Raw genomic sequence first — 21478 nt, forward strand, 5'->3', positions numbered from 1 at the left:
GGATTTTGTTGTTGCTGTTATTTGTAGTGTAATGTATATAATGATGGGTTTCATGACATTTGCTCTGGCGATTATCGCTCCAAAGGAAAACCTGCATGTTATGCCAAACATAAAACCTAACCTCCGGCAAAACAACATAAAACCTAATGCTTTACATTATTCTGAACCAAAATTCTATTACAATCTGTTGCCGGAGCATAGGTCTCCTAATAAATATCATTATCAGTTACCATCATCACCATCACCACCATCATTATCACCACCGTCATCAAAATCATCATCGCCACCACCACCACCATCATCAATCACCACCATCTTCATCATCTTCACCACCTTCATCATCAATATCACACACCGATACATGACTTTCTTTTTCAATGCTCTCAACACAGAAGACTAATAAACTGCAAGTCATCTCCTTAGTTATAAAATTATCTTTAATTCTTGCTCAGCATGAAATCTCATTATTTCACCCTTTGAACAAAAATAATGGAAAAAATTGAAAAATCAACATAAAAATTGAGAAAAACAAATCAATTCTCACATGATATGAAATGACCAAGTATTTGTAAGAATGAAGAGATATTTGCCCAATGATACTTCTAAGAAATAAGCCACCATTCTCTTTACTGTCCTAAAACTAGTTTATTGGAAACTGGTTCGGAAAACCACCTCGCGATGTAGTTTTGAAGATCACTTTGCCTCGTTAAACTGCTTTGAGCTTGAGGACACAACCATTCTTCAGAAAATAATCTACTGCCTACGCTGTGTCTTCAAATTTCGCATGAAACGTGTCGCCCCACTGAGTGCATCCCATAGCAACAAGATCGCTTTACGTGAATTGGTTTTGAAAACCAATTTCGGGTGATCAAATGGGAATGCCAACAAAGCGATCTTCCAAACTGGTTTCCAGTAAACTAGTTTAGAAAATATAATGAGAACAGGGTCTAAGTCATTGCTCCGTAGTAACAAAAAATAGTGTTAAGTGTTCTATCCATATGTGCTTATCCCTATTGGCAATATTCAGCATACTATTTGCATTAAAGGGATGCTTCCCTCTGAAAATAATAACCTTTAAATAAATAGTGAAATTCAATCTGAATAATGCCAAGCATTTCATCAACAGTTGATGAAAAATAATGAAGTTATTAAATTTTAAAGTTTGGCAATGTCCTGTGAAAACAATTTAATACATGACTTCATACATAATTGGTGGACTGATGATATCGTGCCCACTCTTGTTTCCTTCATTGTATTCATATTATATTAATAAATAATAATTAGTTTCATATAATTTTAATACATGGTTGTAAAATGTGTCTCTCTCGTAAGAAAAAAAAGTCAAGTTAAGCACAGGACTGTTTCACCCAAATAATAATGCAAAACTTTGAATTGTAAGAACCATTTTACTTGATTCCATTTTCTGGTAACATTTAACCATAACTGTGTCACGGACCAACCATAATTATTGACGCATTTTCAAACAAAAATCAATTTCAATAATTTGGCTAAATTATGTATAAATTCATAATTATGATTTATTTCATAGTATAAGCTTTTCTTCCTTAATTTTACTTGTAGGATTCTGAACAAACATACAATGTTTTTCTATGGACTTTAAAATTCTTTTGGTATATCTTCATTGAACTTTTATTGTAAAGGCAAAGTTCATCATGACATCGAATTCATTTCAATTGAAACATAACACAATTTGAGAAATCATGGATGAAGGGAAAGGATTGCTCTTTAAATACCCTGACATTAAAACAAAAGAAGTAGAGTTGACTCTGTCGAGCTGACAATTTGGATGTAGTCCCATACATGCCTATCAGTGTGCTTTGGATGCAATCTTCATAGGAATGGACTTAATGGATGATTTCAAGTACGGTGTTGAAATCTTGTGTTGGTGTTGTGACAACACCTTATATGACATATTTCCGGCAGTTCATGTCGAGCGCTGGTGTTGAATGTCGTCTGCTGAACATAGCTTCACAGCTGGTGTTGACGATCTACGTGTAATTACCCCATTTACCAACACCAACCCCTAGAGATTGGGAAAAATTGTGATTTCAAGTTCGGTGTTGGCGATTTGAGGCCGTAGAATAGGATGAAACATCCCCATAAAATAAAGCTCTTTGGAGGTAAGAAAAATGCAAATCACTAGAGCCTTAAACATTTTAATGGACAATAATACATGTAACCACTCTTTAGGATTCTTGAAGTGATTTTAGCCTTTGCATGTTATACAATGAGATTCTACTGTAATTCTCCCCGATTTCACTTTCGACGTCGAGAAGTTCTCGCATAAAGAGCACAGCTCAGTTCAGCAGCATTTTCACGCTCTCAACACCAACACTAACACCGAACTTGAAATCCCCGTATGTGTTATTATTATTTTGATGATTCCATAATCTTCAAACACCAGGGCCCTGTCATACAAAGAGTTACGATTTATCCGATCAACCACAACTATGGAAAGCCAGCAACGTCAACATCTAAAAAGCATGTTTCTTCAACATATTTTCTAGATGTGATGTCCATTCGTAAATTCATAGTTTTCTTGAAAATTCAGTGTGCTTATCTTTGTTTACGAAGGACATTGTGCAAATTTCCTGAAGAGAAAATTATGAATTTGATACATTTCCATACAGTTGAGATGGATTGGACGGGGCTCAGGTCTTATGTCGTTTCAAACAGCCTTAGTTTTCTCAATTATTCATAATGAACACGAGGGTCCCGTCTTACATAGGGTTGTGACTGATCGGATCAACTATATGGAAATCCATCATCGTCACAGTTTTTCTTACACAATGTCCATTGTTGACAAAGATGAACATACTAAATTGTCAAGAAAACAATGAATGCATGAGTATACACCATCACCTCTTAAATATTTTGAAGAAACATGTATTTCAGATGTAGATGTTGCTGGCTTTCAATAGTTGTGGTTGATTAGCCAGGGGGGGAAGGGGGCAGTCAAATGTATTGCTGTACACACGTGTGGCCAAATTATTTCCAAACACCCCCTAAACGAGTTTTTCTCTGTGTGCAAAATAACCCCCTAAACAAGATTTAGCGGGCTTTATTTACACATTTTGGCCCCCAAACAAGTTGTCGCCAGAATATGACCCCGGGGAAAAAGCTTGGGGGGAAAAACATACCCTAAACACGTTTGCTAAGTCTTAAAAAAAGCTTTCGAAAAAAAATACCCTAAATACGTTTGAACCTGCGATTGACCATAGACCAGTCTTTCAAATCTACCCCTTTTTTTTAAATCAGTGTTTTTTATACCCTTAACGAGTACCCGCGCGGCCCGCGTCCAAAACTGAAAAAACACCCCTTTAAACACGTTTTTTTTGTCACGCGTGTGTACAGCAATATATTTTGACTGCCCCACCCCCCCCCCCCCCCCCCGGTTGATTAGATCGATCGTAACTCTTGTAAAACAGGACCCTGATCTAAAGTTTTATCTCAAACTGATGCAAAGAAGAAGTGAAAAATAAACGAAGAGCAAAACTCTCATTGCGACTCGTGTACTGTTTTCTGTCTACAATCTACCTTTTTTATCATTTTTATCTACTGTTTTCCAATACAAGGGCTATGCTAATATATCAATTTCGTCGCCACATTCTTCCTCTTCCCCTATACTCGTTGATAATGAGATGACCTGCATAAAAGAACAAAAAGAGAATAATTACAAGGATAGTAAAGAAGAGGCGAAGGGAAGAATGAAAAAGAGAAGAAGAAGATATGGTGAAAGATAAAATGGAGAATGGGGAGAGGATTAATAAAATGAGATGAGTGAATAAGAAAAAAATATTACATTATCCCCCCTCTTCCCCAAATGGAATAGTCCACTTCTCCATTCCTATTGTTATCTTGCTACAAAATACTTTTTAATCCCTCACATATTCAGATATTAGTGCACCTCTTCCTAATGGAATAGTCAACTTCTCCTTTCCTATTATTATCTTACCACAAAATACTTGTAATCTCTCGTCTCCCCTCACATGTTCTGGTACTAACCAACCTCTTCATAATGGAATAGTCCACTTCTCTTTTCCTATTATTATCTTACCACAAAATACTTGTAATCTCTCGTCTCCCCTCACATGTTCTGGTACTAACCAACCTCTTCATAATGGAATAGTCCACTTCTCTTTTCCTATTATTATCTTACCACAAAATACTTGTAATCTCTCGTCTCCCCTCACATGTTCTGGTACTAACCAACCTCTTCATAATGGAATAGTCCACTTCTCTTTTCCTATTATTATCTTACCACAAAATACTTGTAATCTCTCGTCTCCCCTCACATGTTCTGGTACTAACCAACCTCTTCATAATGGAATAGTCCACTTCTCCTTTCCTATTATCTTACCACAAAATAACTGTAAGCTCTCGTCTCCCCTCACATGTTCTGGTACTAACCAACCTCTTCATAATGGAATAGTCCACTTCTCCTTTCCTATTATCATCTTACCACAAAATACTTTTTGATCCCTCTTCGCGTCCCTTACATATTCTGAACACTATCCCACCTCTTCCAGAATTGGAATATTCCAGTTCTCTTTTCCAAATATCTTCCTACAAAATACTTTAATGTTCCTCTCGCCTCCCTTCACTTAGGCCTATTCTGGTATTATCTCACCAACTCTTGTTCATAGAATAGTCCACTTCTCCTTACGTATTATCTTACCACAAAATACCTTTTAATCCTTCTTGCCTTTCCTAACACATGATGTTATTCCACCTCTTCCTTTCATGTAATAATCCACTTCTCCTTTCTTATTATTATCTTACCACAAATTACTTCTAATCCCTCTTGTCTCCCCTCACATATTCTGGTATTATCTTACTTCTTCCTAGTGGAATAATCCACTTTTCTTTTCCTATTACCGTCTTCCTACAAAATACTTTTTAATCCCTCCTTTCTCCTATCACATATTCTGATATTAACCCACCTCTTCCCAATGGAATAGTCTACTTTTCATTTCTTATTAGTTTACCACATAAATACTTATTTAATCCCTCTTGTCTTCTCTCACATATTCTGACATTACCCCTCCTCTTCCTTAATTGGAATAGTCCACATATCCTTTCCTATTATTATCTTCCTACAAACTACTTAATAATTCGTCTCGACTGCCTTCACATATTGTGTGATATTAACCCACCTCTTCCTTATGGAATAGTCCGCTTCTCCTTTCCTTGGATGCTTGTCTGTAATCTTTACGAGTTCTTCGTTTCCAACCTCTCAGAGACTTCTGCTGACCGGACTGCTGAACAAACCAATTCATTCAAAGATTAATTTGAGTTGTTTTAATCACCATAAAATAAATGAAACAATATTCCTCAGAATTGAAAGAGGACTTGCCCTAGGAATAATGAAATTGAAGGTCTAAATCATACTTAGGGTGTGTTGCAAGACAATATTTGCAATAACCTGCAAACGTTCTGTTCCAATATTACAACTGATAGATCAATATTAGCCGAATTCAATCAGATTACACTCCTTATATTGTAAGAAGCAGATTAGCTATTAATCACGAATTTGCAATTAATATAAAGATTTATGATTGATTTAGGGACCGAAAAAGACTTGCAATTGATCACACTCCATTCAACACTCCATTTGACTTATATCTTCTAAACCACAATTCCGTGGAATGAGGACAATTGTAAACTGTGAAAGACAGGAAATATGTTTTGTTATAAAACCGTCCCTTTCATTGCATGTGGAAATTTGGCATGAATGCACATTTTTCTCTTTCCTGTCAATCTGATTTTCATTATCTAACAAAAACATATTGTGGGTCCCTACTAATCATAAATCAATTTAAACCACACATGTACCAGTTCCTAAACGATACTGTTGTTTTTAGCAGCAGTTCTGTTTCTATTAATATTGGCTTAAGTGAATTATGAAACCTCAAAACAAGTCTGAAAGTATGTGTTTGTAATTATTATAGCATTTTGTATAACTGGGTATCGATCAGAAATGATAATTTACGTCTAGGGCCGATCAATTACAACGCCATCCAAAGACATGACCAAGGACTTGAACCTCTGCATCAATTTGTAACTCCCCTATGTGCCTTGGTTTACGGGGGCATGCCACAACAAAAAAAAAGGTACTCCTAGGGTCAAAAGGTCAAGCGCAGACAAAGTTACAAAAATTGTGTGCGTAGGGGGAGTACTTAACGCATTGGTATGGCCCGATATAGTGTTGTGTACTCAGGTCAAACATGTGGCAGCACACAACAAGCTTCATCCAGCTTATGGATAACGATGGTAACAACGTCCAATAACACTAACCTTTTTTACCCCTAGCGAGGGCGACCTCTCCGAGAAGCTCCCCCTATGCTGAGGTGATGCGGGGAGACTGGAGCACTTCCTCTTGGTGGCGTTGCCATAGCTACGCATCCTCTCCGGCTCCGAGATGAGTTCGGAATCGCTGGCTTCTCCCGTAATCTCCTGTTCCTCCAGGTAAGTTTCTAGCTTCGCCAGGGTCGATTCACTCAGCATGTGCGGTTCTATTGAAAGTAAGAAAAAGATCATTGATCTCTAAGAGCAGACCTGCCAACCTCTGGGAATGAAAAACTGTATTCTGTGATAAAAAAACTGTATTTTTCCCAAATAAAGTGTATTTCATAATAAAATGCTTGGCGCACTCGCTCATCGCGGCGCTCAAGCTGCGTGCAAGCTAAAATGTGCACTGCTCTTGCAGATGAAAAAAAAACTATTAAAACATGTGTATATCTTCACCCTGGTTTGAACAAAATGATTGAAAAAAAAAAAAGTTACCTGAAATTACATTGATCTAATAACCATATTTGTGCACGTTTTATGAAATAGAGACATATAGAGATTATTATTATTTTTTTTTTTAACAAAAAACGTATTTTTCAAAGAAAAAACGTACTGCCGTATTTTGGTTGCAAAAACGTACTAAATACGGCTAAAACGTACTGGTTGGCAGGTCTGTAACAGTTTCCAACTTTTATGTAACTTCTCAAACCTCAAAACTTGATCAATTATGACGTCTGTGACCTTCTACAATGTGGTCCCAAAATCGGATCCTCATCATATATACATGTATGAAACCCTTAAATGGTTAGTTGTCGCAAGAACATAGTATTTGGGTATGTTATGACCTCTGACCCCATGACCCCAAAAACTACTCAGATCATTGCCCCTACCAGTATAGGCCAAGTTAAAAGCTTATCCCTTGAACGTTTCTTTAGTTCTCACCTAAAACATACTTTCTGGTAAATAATGACTTCTGTGATCTTTGACCCTATAATTTCTATCATGTCTCCTACCTGTAACTAAATTCCTCTCATTGACCAAGTCCTTTGAGATTAGAGAATGTTATCATTTCTCATACCTATAACTAGAGTCCTTTCATAATGTTACAATGTTTTCCTACCTTCTACTAGATTCATAAACTGACCAAGTCCCACACCGACAACTATACTTTTTTCAGAATGATATCATTTCTCCTACCTATAACTAGATTCCTCTCATTGACCAAGTCCTGTGAGATCAGAGACATGACTTCTAACCGCTCTCTGGGGCCAAGCAGTGATCTGAGCACAGAAGACAGGTGTTCTGCCACTTCTTCCTTCTCTTCTCCATCCATCTCACCCCTTCATGAAAGAAAGAAAGGATAGCAATCTTTAAATAGACACACCATGAAAATGATTTTGGCTAAGTTTAGCTGCATCACACAAGACCTTGAAAGATGGGAGCTGCTGCTGCCCTGTTTGGCGTTCAACAATTTAAGAAGGGATAGAGCAACATCGATCTAGCGCTGCACAGTGGCTACCAGGCCCACAATCAATTTGGCAAAATGAATTTTCAGAGTATTTCTATTACAAACAAAAATACTATAAATGTATTTTTATACTTTTTGTAATGATTGGAAATGATATGGAAACAAATAAAATTTGATGAAATGCTTTGAAGCAAGTCAGTTTCTGGAAATTAGCTGTAGAAAAGACCTAAAAGATTTCCCTACTGATTTGGGAATTTGTATCAAAGCGACACATGTGCAAAAACGTGCCTTACACATCTTTACCTCGAGACCAACGTGTGCGCCAAGCCGCCAAATGATATGATCATTGGTTAAAAACTGAGGAAGTAGTTCGATCTGCAACATTTGCAATGGACCAACTTGCCTGCCAAACCGTACACTGATTCCCATATATCCCCTTCAAACTTTATTTGGCAAGGGTATAGAAACTAAGGCCCATATTCTGACATCAGGTTTAACTTAAACTCAGGTTTAAAGTTGAGGTTTAAGTATGGATAGCCAATTGTTACATAAATCACTAACGGTAGAGATATCATATTTCAGCTCATTTGGCTCTCAAATCATTCATAATTGTCTAGGAAGTATAAATAAATGATAGTCTTCACCATCGATGAATCAGGAAAGAGCACAGTAAACATAAGAAACATACAACTTAATACAAATTTTGACACCTTTGGCTTCGCATAATTTTAGCACAGAGATAGACCATGGCCTAAGTTAAACTTGACTTCAGAATACGGGCCTAGGCCATTACTATATTGCGATACTGACCAACCCTTATCCTCCATCTTCTTCTTCCGCTTCCGTTTCCCGGATGTTGATGATGTAGAGGGGATACTCTGATCTGCGACCTTTGACCCGTCAATATTGCAATTTTCTTCGTGTACCTCTTCCAAGCAACCGAGATCAAAATCCTCTTCAACCGGTTGAAGGACATTAGGGACATCCAAAGATACAGGTTCTGAGATTAAAGGTAAAACATAGGTGTAGCAGCAAACAATCATTTCATGAAAAAGTCTTTAAAATCAAGGTTAAATGCCACCATATCATCATACATGAAAAAAAAGAAAAAAAATGAAAATCCATAATTTATTGTTCGAAATAGACATGAAATTAAATAGTCCGAAAATTTGCTTTGCCCAATTGATCGTGGGCCCGGCAGCCGCTGTGCAGCGCCAGATCGACGAGGCTCTATCCCTTCAATCGTTGAACGCCAAAGAGGGTAGCAGCAACTCCCATCTTTTAACGTCTTTTGGTCTGACGCGGCCGGGGTTTGAACCCCCGACCTCCCAGTTGTGAGACGGACGCTCTACCAACTGAGCCAACACACCGGTTATCTAGATCTGGTACATTAATGTTAACTTATCTTTGTGAAATCATAAAATCTTAGCTCAAAACCTATAATTCTGATGATTACTCATGCAGAAAAGCATAAGTGGGACAGTGTATTAACCCTAAAAAGACTGGGGATGGGGGATTGATTCACCCCCCTCTATATTTTTCGCGATGAATCCGCCGGGCAAATTCTTTTTATCGCATTGCTCACTGACTTTTTACTGAGTCTCGCACAACTTTTGAGAGCAAAATTGTTACCCCCCAGTTCGCGGTTCCAAAACTACATTATATTTTGTAAGTGCATGCAGACCTAAAAAAATGGCTCAAAAACACAAATTCATGTACAAATCCAATGTGCAAATATTGTTTTTAGCCAAAATTCATAAATGTATCATTATTTTTATTTGCTTTTACTAATTAAAATCAATTAATTTTTTTCTTGATTATGGTCAAGATAAAGTCCCGGACAATTTCCATTGAAAAAATCATAAAAAATAGAAAGGAAAAAACAAAGAAATACATAAACAATTTAGAAAACAATAAAATATGCAAGAAAATATTAATGTGATGTTAAAATTTTTCAAGGTACCGGTACATTTGATCAGATTCCTATAAAGAGTCTGTGAACCAAAAATAAGCATTTTAGGGGCATTATTTAGTTAATAAGAGTAAAGTTCTGATTTTACGCATAAATTAGCTTAATTAATTAATAGCGATAAGTTTTTTGGCAGAATTTGATGTTATAGTTTTGTACTTAATGCAATGGGTAATGCGCGTGCCAATCTTAGTCGCGATCGCGCAATCGACGGCCGAGATCAAAAGGGGGGAGGGGGGCTGAATCAGCCCCCCCCCTCTTCTTAGGCGTTGAAATAGTCCAGTCTATTAGGGTTAAGAAATAAACCAATCAGATTATCATTCATATCTCATCACAAATCACTAAATACAATAAAGATACTGACAAGTACTGACAAAAACAATGGAAGAAAAAAGAACATATTGATCCACTGTCAATCCCACGGAAATGTATGAACACACAAAGGGGAGTGTTTCATAATTTATTCAAATTTCCATATAATCTTTGAAATTCTTATTGTTTAAATTTGTTCCAACTTTTGCCAATCTGCCTCTCTCGTATCACTTTCTTTTCTTTACCTTGCACTAGATCCAGATAGCTGCTGTTAAGAAAGTCAACACTCCCAAAGAGTCCCTCGATTTCATCATCTACATCCACCCCTTGGCCGTGAATGGGAGAGTCCTGGCTGGTTGATGGCCCAATCACAGTGTCTGGATAGGAAGAGTCCACGAGATGGTAGGGGAGATCCTCATTTTCTTCCAGGGTATCTGAGCATTGAATGCTGGCCGAGATGGAGCTCACATCGTCCTCATCCTCGTTTAGAAAAGTTGGATCCAACCTAGCATGGCGAATTTAAAGTAAAAAGAATGCATTTGCAGCAAACAATTAGCCGACATTCAAACAATTCTTGAAGGTATACATGTTTGCTATGTATCAACAGCCACTTGATGGTATGGAAGTCAAGAGACAAAAAAAAATATCTGAAAATTCATGTTTCACATCTGAACATATACGTGGACGTATTGTAAGTAGTAGAAACTACCCAAAAAATAATAACAAAACTCTTCATCTTGCAAAATCACTTTCTTTCAAATCTTAGTACTCCTCTTCATCCCTCCTCACCCCTTTCTCTTCCCCTGGCCTTGACCCCTCCCTAACCTCCTGCCCCTTCCTTTCCTAAGACCTAACCCTCCTCCTGTCCCCCTATCCTACCCCCCCTTCCTTCCTTCCTTCTTAAATGACAAGTTCACCCCAACAAAATTTGAATTGAATAAAAAGAGAAAAATCCAACAAGCATAACACTGAAAATTTCATCAAAATCGGATGTGAAATAAGAAAGTTACGACATTTTAAAGTTTCGCTTGATTTAAACAAAACAGTCATTATCACATCCTGGTCGGTAAGCAAATGAGGAGACTGATGATGTCATCCACTCACTATTTCTTTTGTATTTTATTATATAAAATATCAATATAAAATATTCTCATCGTCAAGTGAAACAACGGGCATTTCCTCCATGAACATATGGAATTAGCATTGTTTAATACTATATGGTTCAGTCAAGTTGGTCCTTATTGTCAAATCTGCAAGAAATTAAATATTGTATAATTCAAACAAAAGACAGCAAAAGAAATAGTGAGTGATGGACATCATCGACTGTCTCATTTGCATGTCACTGAGTAGTGCATATCACTATTGAGTGAAAATAAGCGAAACTTTGAAATGTCATAACTTTCTTATTTTACATCCCATTTTGACGAAATTTTCAGCGTTAGGCTTGTTTGATTTTTTTCTCTATTTATTCAAATCAACATTTTAATGGGGTGGACTTGACCTTTAACTTCCTTCTCCTTTCATTTCTTCATCATAATTATCCTTGTTCTTTATTACATGTACCAGTATCAGGTAATAAATTTGCTGACCAAATTTGCTTTATTTGTGGTCACAATGGAAAAGTTCTCAGCTAGTAAAGATCTGAACAGTCCTCTGTAATCAATCTGCTACACAAAACACCTTTTAGGTACATGTAGCAGTCTTTAGAAAAATGTGGAGCAAATTGCATAAAACAGGAAAATTACTCCCAGACTATCAAATTAAAGTAAATATCCTTGTTATTATCATTAGGAATTATATCAAAACAATTTTTGTTGCTGTCATTATAGCATTACCATTACTGTACAAGTATCTACACGTATAACTCACCCATGGCTGAGTGGCACTTCCTTCTCAATTTCACCATGGTAACACGGGAGGAAACTATCATCCTTGCCAAAGAGGGGGCTGTTTGGATTAAAATTGGATTAAAGATTAATAAGACATACATACATACTGTACATACATACACACATACATACATACAGTATCTCTCTCTCTCTCTCTCTAAAAAAGAAAAAAAACTCTCAGAAGTAAAAGAAAAATAGGGTGATTATTCATCAATTTTATGCAACATGTTCAATATTATAATTTATATTCTGAACAAGTTGCTGCACCCAACCCATGAACCTTGGCCTGATGATTAATGATTTACATGTATGGGTACCAGTGCCAGCAGGAAGTCATTCCTCAAAAAGCTGTGAGCACCAGGGGCCGTATTCTGAAAATTGTCTTTTAAAAGAGAAATATTCTTGTATCTTTAGAGTTACAAAATAATCCGTATTCCGAAAATTCTTGTATCAATTCTTGTAGATTTTCTTGTAACTTTCGCTGAGCGCGTATGATGTCAGAGCTAGAATTATGCGTAAAAAAAAATAAAAACGGCGCATAAATATCCCTTTGCGCAAGATAAGATATCGAAATAAAAGGTATTCTGAAAATTCTCTTATCTTTGCGTTCTGTTAACTTCCTTGCAAAATGCAAGAAAATTTACAAGAGGTACATGTACGGGGCTATTGTAACTTTTGCATGCGATATTTGTCCGTCTGCAATAATTATTTCTTGCTGCATCCCGCAAGCACATCATGTTTTACAAAAGGAGACATTCCAAAGACATTACAACAACGGATTGGTAGACTTTTCAGCAATAAAAAATTGGTGTTCGAGACGATGAATCTTTTCAGAGAAAATGTGTCTTTGAAAAGAGCCACGTGTATTTTCAGCACAGAAGCGCACTAGCATAAGCGTCGGGGGCGCAAGGAAATTACGCCTCATATCATCAATGCGCTTCATTATTTTTCAGAAGAGACGATTCTATTGGTTCACCTTATCATATAACAAGCTGAATGATTGGTTGATGATGAAATATTAGGCGTGTCAGAGATAAAATAGGGGACGTCCTTACAGAGATAAGACAATTTTCAGAATACCAATTTAAGAGAATTTTAGCGAGCTGTTATTTTGCTGACTTACAAGAAAAGTTAAGACAATTTTCAGAATACCACCCCAGAATTGGTAGCCTAGTTCAGTAATTGGCCAGGGTAATATAGGAGTGCCCTGAGGCTGACCACCTGACATCGACACAGTGGATATGTGCGCTATATAAATCCCTATAGACCTCTAGTATTATCAATGTTCTCAACAGACATGAGAGACGTTGACTTCCAATGAAACCACTTTTGCAGATGAACGCTTTCACAAAATGAACCTTAAAAGTGATCATAAAAAAAAAATCAAAATCAAACATTTTTTGGGGTGTAAAAAATTCGAAAATACACAAAATACTGTTAAGGATCAGTGGGGCAGTCGTGCTTTTGCATCACATCAAGTTTGGCAGTAACTTTTAGAGGCACGCACAGCCAATATGGGAGACTGTCTCCCATGAGAGAGATTGACAAAGAGTCCAATATCAGCATGATCAGAGACTTTTGTAAAGAATTTGGGTATCCAATTTCAGAGACAGTTTCCAGTTTGGGAGACCAATTTCCTTTGGTTACATTTGCTGCATAAGGATTACCTTGGCGGCAAATGGAAATGTGATAGCAGATTCCTCATAAAAAATTACCCCTTTTCACCGTCTGCTCTAAAAATTCACCGTCTACTTTTGTTTTGATCCTGTGATATGTGCAGCTGTGAATCATGGGTCTCTGTGAATATTGTGAATCACATGATGGATATCGCAGCTCTGACTGAAAGTTTGAAACTAAAGTCTAAGTTAAAGTTAAAGGTATTGTTTAACTTTGTGAGCAGCCGATTAAAAAAATTCTCAAACCAAGATGAAACATGTGTACAAGTGCATGTATTAGAACTAATAAACCCTGAAAACAACCATTATTGAGAATGAAAAGCTAAAACTACAAGGCAAACCCTGATTTTGTAAATAGGCGTCTTATAGACGCCTAAATAGTACACATAAGTGTATGGGATGAAATTAAGATGGTGTTTTTGGTCACTTTATATTTCAATTTTTGAAGCACTAAATAATTATTTTCGAAAGCAATTTTTTCTGGGCTTCATTTTTGTAACATATCACAGACACAGGTGACAAGTGTGACCTTCTAGCTCAGATTTTTAAAAAGTCAAACCAATGTTAACCAATCACTTTAAGAAGATCTAGATTCGACTAAATAAACGTTAAGCTTGACTGAAATTGAAATATCATTGTCAGACGTTACAGCCACACATAGTCCACGTCCTGGACGATTTTCATTGATTGGCCCATTGGGCGAACCCTATCGGACCGTACCCCTGCGCACACATAACCAACACACACAAATGCCCTCCAGTGATTCACCTAACCCACCGATTCACTTTCCCCGAAAAAAAAGTCCAGACCATCTCGGCAGCGAGACGAAAGATAATGAAGTTGTGACCTTTGTCTGACCCAGAGGTTACGACCGTCCCTCACATATATTGCTAGGGTGTCTGGAGAAAAAATTATTTTTCCTATTTCAAGAAAATATCACATTTTCTTTGTGAATTTGAAGAGAAATGACCTTCAGACTGACAGAAATGTAACATTTCTTTTTTTAATCCAATTATTGGCTGGAAAATTAAGAATGAAATTAGGTCAATTTTCAGCTTTTCTCTGCTCTGCCATAGACTGAGCTGTGTAGTTAAGAAATGGACACACACAAATCCAAATTTTTAGCTTCCGAGAGCTGGTATAAATTTATTATTAATGCCAAAAACTTGTCCATAAAGAATCCAATAGGAATTTTTATGCTCTTTCTGATGGTATGATTTTTATAAAGATTTGGAATGAAAATCACAATGAAAAATTGCGACAAAGTGAAAATTGTACAAAACAGAAATTTCATTTTCCCATAGAAAATGCATGGGGAAATGGCAATCTCAACACACACACAAATAAGGGTTTGCAGTCCTTATTTCACATAATCCTATGAACTTGTCCTTACTGTCAAAAGAAGCCCCTGAATTTTCTCTTTCCATACATGCCAAACACAAGTTAATAATCAATGCAGATCACATTTTTCTAGTGCTCAGCCTGAATTTCCCGAAAAAATGTACCATATTTCCCCCTAAATCAGCCTGTTTTATGCTGACACTTTTCAGTGTGGCTTCAGAGTTCAGACACCCTAATATTTTGCAAGTAGCACATGAATATTCAAGTATGTTTCGACCATACATAGCGTAGCCAGGCAGCTTCTTGAGAGTAAAAATCATTTACTAACGTAGGCTTACTCTAAACGAAGCCAGGGAGTCCTCCCTATTCATCTGCGTTACGGACGCGAGCGTCGCGTAACATTGGGGAAGTACAATAAGAAACAAGATGGCGGCGTAAACATCGGGCAAGTCTCTTTCGTCTTTTCACAATATATATATATTTTTTTTAATGAATTCTTGTTTAAAAATAACAACGAGAGCGTAGAAATGTCGGAAATGAAGTTTTGTACATGATTTAGAGCTAGGCCTAGATCTTTTAGAAGGAAAGTAGAAATCTCGGGGGCGAAAGTTTCAGGATTTTTGCGGTACACATACATAGCGAGGGCATGTACTGTGTGCACAGTACAGTGCAATGCACACAAACAATGCAAGAGATTTCAAGTGAGTTTGGATTGGAGAAAGTTTCGTAGAATAATAATATGGCTACCAAAAGATGGTGTAATGTTTGTGACTTCCAACCAGTAACTTGTAAAAGTTATGTAAGGATAAAGTCTGTGAAGGTTGCCAGAGCTGGACTTCAAGAACAATTACAAGAATTTTTCGGAGATATTTCGTCCAATTCTTCCAACTGTATTTGCGACAGATGCGTGACAAAAGTGACTGTCATTGTCATATCACTTTAATCAGTGACCATGCTAGTGACTATTCTGTATTCAGGATTTCAGGGGGTGTGTATGTATGTGTGAATATGGGGATATAGTGTGTTATGTGTTTGGTAGTCGTATCGTACAAAATAACAACAGTCCAAGAGGTGGACTACCACGTACACTGAACTGGTCCATGAACACAACATTAGCCATGCCCATGACCATATGCACACACGACAACCAGCTCGCTGCTCGGAGAGGCCATCGAACGTGTACATCGATGACACATCACGGCCACTCTGCATGCACTCACAGGCACAGCTCGATAGCGCAGAAATAGCCGGACATGGCGGACGTCAATATATCACATTTGGAATACGGTAAACAAACAAAACATACCTCGGAATGGGAGAAAAGTCGAAGTCGACAACGGCTGGGTATTCAGCCAACATTTTATAGATAAAAGATGTTAGAAGGACTATAATTTAACTTGCGATCTCGTCAGTCATCGGTATGCAATACGTCATGCATGTGAACTGTGTGTCACCGGCTCCTAACCATCGCGGTCTCCGATAGGCTTACCTATTGACCCGCCCACAGGTTCTAGCCAATCATCAATTTGTTAAGTGACAGTTTATCGCGGGCCTACACACGTGGACAACGTTGATAAATTCTCGGGGCGGTGAATTCAAAAGGGAAAATCCCTATCCATATCAAGAGGGAAGGGGACTGGGGGCATGGACCTGAGAAGCGGGGGTGCTGGGGCATTGGGGGTGCTGCGTGTATTATTTTCCATAGGCAGCAAACCCCTGGAATTCTGGTTGGTGTGTCACGTACGTAGGAGAATGAAATGTAAGAAAAAATTACCAACATCTTAATTGTGTTGAAACCCGTTTTGGCCGGCCGGGCTTATAAAAAATTCTTGACACAAAAACGACCTTCATTTCAGGGGCCGCGGAAGCGGGAGTGGCTTCAGCCCCCCCCCCCCACTTTTGGCTCAGCCCCCCACTTTGAGAACCGTCCGCGGCCCCTGCATTTTGTAATAAAATCTTCTCTTTTTTTTTGCTTTTCAAATTTACATAGGCGGATCCAGGGGGCCCAAGGACTCCCTATTGGCGGAGCAAAACAAAAAAAGGAGGGAAAGGCATTTAAAAAAAGACCAATTTTGAGGGGGCAAGATATGTCACATCGCTTAAAGTTACGTGTGAGCGAAGCGATTGAGCAAACATTTTGGCGTTTTTATTAATACAGAAATCCAATTTTGTGATAGATTTTGATATAATATTCAGAAAATAATATGTTTCTCCATTTTCTCTTTCCTCTTCGATTTTTTCTTGGTCGCGAATTTTTATATATTGATTCCAAAAAAATTGATATGATAAAAATATATGATAGGTTTATTTTTCGATTTAAGCAAGGCTTTATACGTTAGACCATTATATTTCAATGGAAAAACTATTTGCTTATGGAATACGTGGTTTACTTGGTAACTATTTATTATTTATCACATCGTTTTCAGTTTGTATCAAGTGTAACTCATGTTGAAACCGATTCGATGCGGAGTACCTCAACACTGGCGGATCCAAGGGGGGGGGGGCACAGCCGGCCCTCCCCCCCCCCCTTTGAGAAGCAAAATTACAATCTGTAATGTAAAAATGCCGTTGAAACATAAGTGTGCTCCCCCCTTTGAAAATGAAGACTTATTTTGGGGGGTTAAAGTTTTTTAGAGACGAAATATCCTTAAATTTTAGTTGAAACCTTTTTTTTTTTGCTTGTCAAAATTTTCCTCGGAAAAATGTGCCCCCCCCCCCTTTTTGGAAAATCCTAGATCCGCCTCTGTGCCCTAATGATCTTTTCTGGGCCCCTTACTGTTTTTGTTATATATTAATGATATTTGCAATTCATCTAAACTATTACATTTCATTTTATATGCTGACGACACCAAAGTCTTCATTACTAAGACAAAATTTATGACATTTACAAAGAAAAAAATGAGAAAGATAGAGTAGAAATAAGATATAACAATTTAATTATACAATGCCTTTCATTCTTTAAATTTTTAGGAGTTTATATCATGATAAACTCTCATGGCATGAACACATTGGTGTCGTTTGCAATCGTGTTTCTATAAAGGTGTGGGTAAATAGATTAAAATATTTTCCGCAATATATTTTGATTATGTTATGCTCTATTTTTCTCACATGTTTTTACTGCAATATCGATTGGTCTTCGCTTATTGTTTTATAAACATATTACTTCAGGAAAAGGCCGTGAGGATAATTTGTAATAGCTCTTATATTGCCTATACCTTGCCACTTTTTCACGATCTTCATCTACTTTGTCTGATTTAAATATGTTTAACATCGCAATATATATGTATCTTTGTACCAAATCACTTATTACTGATTCCATATTAATGTCTAAAATTTGTCCTTAATTTTCTATTCATCAACACAATACCCGCAGTCTGTTTGATTATCATTTACCACGATTGCGTACCTCAGTTTCTCATAACTCAATTTATTTTCAAGGACCTATTATTTGGAATAATTTACCGTATTCTATATCAAAACATGCCGAACCCTTAATTCATTCAAATGTTATTAAAAATAAAATCTTTTATGTTTGTATTCTTATAATTTGCTTGTATAACTGCGCCATTTGGAATGTATGTATCCAATGTATAATATCTGTTTTTATTTGTGTTATCTGTTTTAGGAATATTTATCATCTTTGTCTTATAGATGTTGGGTCAACGCTCAATGAGGCTATCTTTTTGTTGGCCCCTCATTCTCATAAATACGTTTTTTTTGTGACAAAGTTTTACTTATGTACATTGTATGTTGTTCATGTTTTATTGAGAATGTAAATAAATTGAATTATTATTATTATTACCGGTGTTTTGGCTCAGTTGGTAGAGCGTCCGTCTCACAACCGGGAGGTCGGGGGTTCAAACCCCGGCCGCGTCAGACCAAAAGACGTTAAAAGATGGGAGTTGCTGCTACCCTGTTTGGCGTTCAACGATTAAAGGGATAGAGCCTCGTCGATCTGGCGCTGCACAGCGGCTGCCGGGCCCACGATCAATTGGGCAAAGCAAATTTTCGGAGTATTTCATTTCATGTCTATTTCGAACAATAAATTATGGATTTTTCATTATAATTATTATTATTATTTTTTTTTTTTTTTTTTTTTGGGGGGGGAAGAGCCGATAGCCCCCTATCTGTACGCCACAGAGAATACGTAGATGAAACGACTTGTTTCATGCTAATACAACTTTCAAGGTTGTCTTTTTACTCAATAAATGTTGTTCAACTTTTTTATACGAATGACGAGAGCTGTACAGGGGAGGGTGGAATCCCTCTCGCTTAGCCTGGCGGAAATCATCGGTTATCGATGGATAGCGCCATTTTCACACTAAACTCAACCAACCAACCAATCATTCTTCAGTAGTCAGTGGTAGTATTTACGCTCGACAGCAGAGATCGTTAATGACTTGCGAAAGTAGGTTAGATGATTTAATACACCATTCATATCTAATTTTGGTAAAACAAGTTTAAAAATCTTTAAGCAGAAAGCATGTTTTATAATGAAATGGGGGGGGGGTATGTGGTTATGGCACTTCTGGGGACATTTTTTTTTTATTTTTTACTTTTCACCCACAAATCATAGTTTACTATCAATATAGTCATGTAGAAATATGAATCTTAATAAAGGGATTTTCGTTGAGTAATCTAAACATTGCTTCTTACACACACCAATACACCCACCTCTCATACATTTACCATGCTTACACACACAATTGGGACCCATAACGACAAAGTGAGGACATCTTGCGGACATGTGTACGTCCATGTTATTGTAATTCTTAATTCAATCTACACAACGGGCTCCCATATAGGATTACCACAAAATATCTCCAGCGCAAATGAATGGCGTTTAATCTACCTTAAGATGACTTTTGACAGGTTATGCATTCGCTGTATGAAAGTGGTTTAAAGTATTAAATTACTGAAAAGAGATTGACGTGGGTATTTTGACACGGAAGTCGGGACATTCCCGGTTGGTGGGTGAAAAGTAAAACAAAAAAAAAACCTGTCCCCAGAAGTGCAAACTCACGCCAATAACCACGTACCCCCCCCTCTTTCATTATAAAACATGCTTTCTGATGAAAGATTTTTAAACTTGCTTTACCAAAATTAGTTATAAATATGAATGGTGTATTAAATCATCTAACCTACTTTCGCAGGTCATTAATGATCTCTGCTGTCGAGCGTGAATACTACTGAAGAATAAACAAAACTGATCAACATTTATTGCTTTGTAAAAGATGATCTATTTTATTTTTAAGAAATATATTGAAAATGTTGGTTATTGCAGTTTTTCCTCAAATTTATTTACTTCATTCGAGATGACATATTCAATTATAAACTTCATTACAACAATAAAACATTGCTTGCTTGATTGATTGAATTTATTCTTTTTCATTTCAAATTCAAACAGATTAACGAAGTATGTACAAAGCAGAATATGAATATCAGAAATGAAAAAGGGAACTAACTGGAAAGCAAAGCTTGTTTACGTGAGTCCCCCAAACTGATTAAAATATATCAAATATACATAGTAATTAACAAGGTTCAATAGAAAAAAATACTAATCGGTCAAGCTTTATTTTTATGTGCTATGCGAAAAGTTAATACAATCATGACAATTTATCATACCCCTGCATGGTATACAAAAAATAAACAAACTTAGATTCAGTGCATTTAAAGGTCAAGTCCACCCCAGGAAAATGCTTACTTGAATAAATAGAGACAAATCAAAGTAGCATAGTGATGAAAATATCATCAAAATCGGAAGTAAAATAAGAAAGTTATGACATTTTAAAGTTTGGCTTTATTTTTTTTTAAACAGTGATATGCAGAACGGCTAGGTGAGTCAGTCGATGATGTCCATCACTCACTATTTCTTTTGTTTTTTATTGTTTTAATTATACAATATTTCATTTTTTATAGATTTGAAAATAAGCATAGGCGGATCCAGGGGGCCCGCCCCCCCCCCCTATTGGCGGAGCAAAAAGAAAAAAGAAAAAAGGGGGAAAGAAAGAAAAAACAGAAAAAGAAGGGAAAAGAGAGGAGAAAAAAACAAGGGGAAATGTAAAAGGAGGAAGACGAGTCAATAAAACAAGATGAGGGGGAGACTTGGAAAATAATTATTAAAAAATTTCATGTCACTATATAAAATTTTCGCTTTCATTATTTTGTTCGATTTACAAATGGATTTTTTGTTGAAATGTCTGTTTTATGGTCTTAATATTAAAATTTTCTGCTCGCGCTGCGCGCTCGCAAAATGTAATTTGTCAGGTACCTATTATTTTCCTGTATTCCATATAGTTCTCAAGATATCCCTATTCAGGTCAGATTGTTAAAACGTATCAGTTAGGGCTGCACGCTCGCATTTTGATTGGTGAGTGATGTATATCTCAATATTAATTCTATAACATACTACTTAAAATCCCTATTTCATGACAATTTATCAAAAAATTCCGGCTCGCGATTTGCGCTGGCATTAAATGTTGAAAATATATTAACTCATGCATCTTATTCA

The 21478-nt window shown here is 36.8% G+C and overlaps 1 protein-coding gene across 2 annotated transcripts; it reads right to left on the reverse strand.

The window, feature by feature from the left end:
- Positions 1-3418: 3418 nt before the first annotated feature.
- On the reverse strand, positions 3419-16429 carry LOC129263045 (protein FAM199X-like). 2 transcript variants are annotated; one of them, XM_064100723.1, is made up of 8 exons: positions 16274-16429; positions 11931-12008; positions 10307-10566; positions 8591-8780; positions 7510-7652; positions 6319-6536; positions 5178-5279; positions 3419-3667 (listed from the first exon to the last, which is right to left on the reverse strand). In XM_064100723.1, the coding sequence occupies exons 1-8, from the start codon at positions 16324-16326 to the stop codon at positions 3599-3601; spliced, it is 1113 nt and encodes a 370-aa protein (XP_063956793.1). In that variant the 5' UTR covers positions 16327-16429; the 3' UTR covers positions 3419-3598. The 2 variants fall into 2 exon arrangements, with proteins under 2 accessions (XP_063956793.1, XP_063956792.1); XM_064100722.1 differs by having other exon boundaries at positions 5178-5282.
- Positions 16430-21478: the final 5049 nt, after the last annotated feature.

Source organism: Lytechinus pictus, chromosome 6 (assembly GCF_037042905.1).
Source record: "Lytechinus pictus isolate F3 Inbred chromosome 6, Lp3.0, whole genome shotgun sequence".
Classification (NCBI taxonomy): domain Eukaryota; kingdom Metazoa; phylum Echinodermata; class Echinoidea; order Temnopleuroida; family Toxopneustidae; genus Lytechinus; species Lytechinus pictus.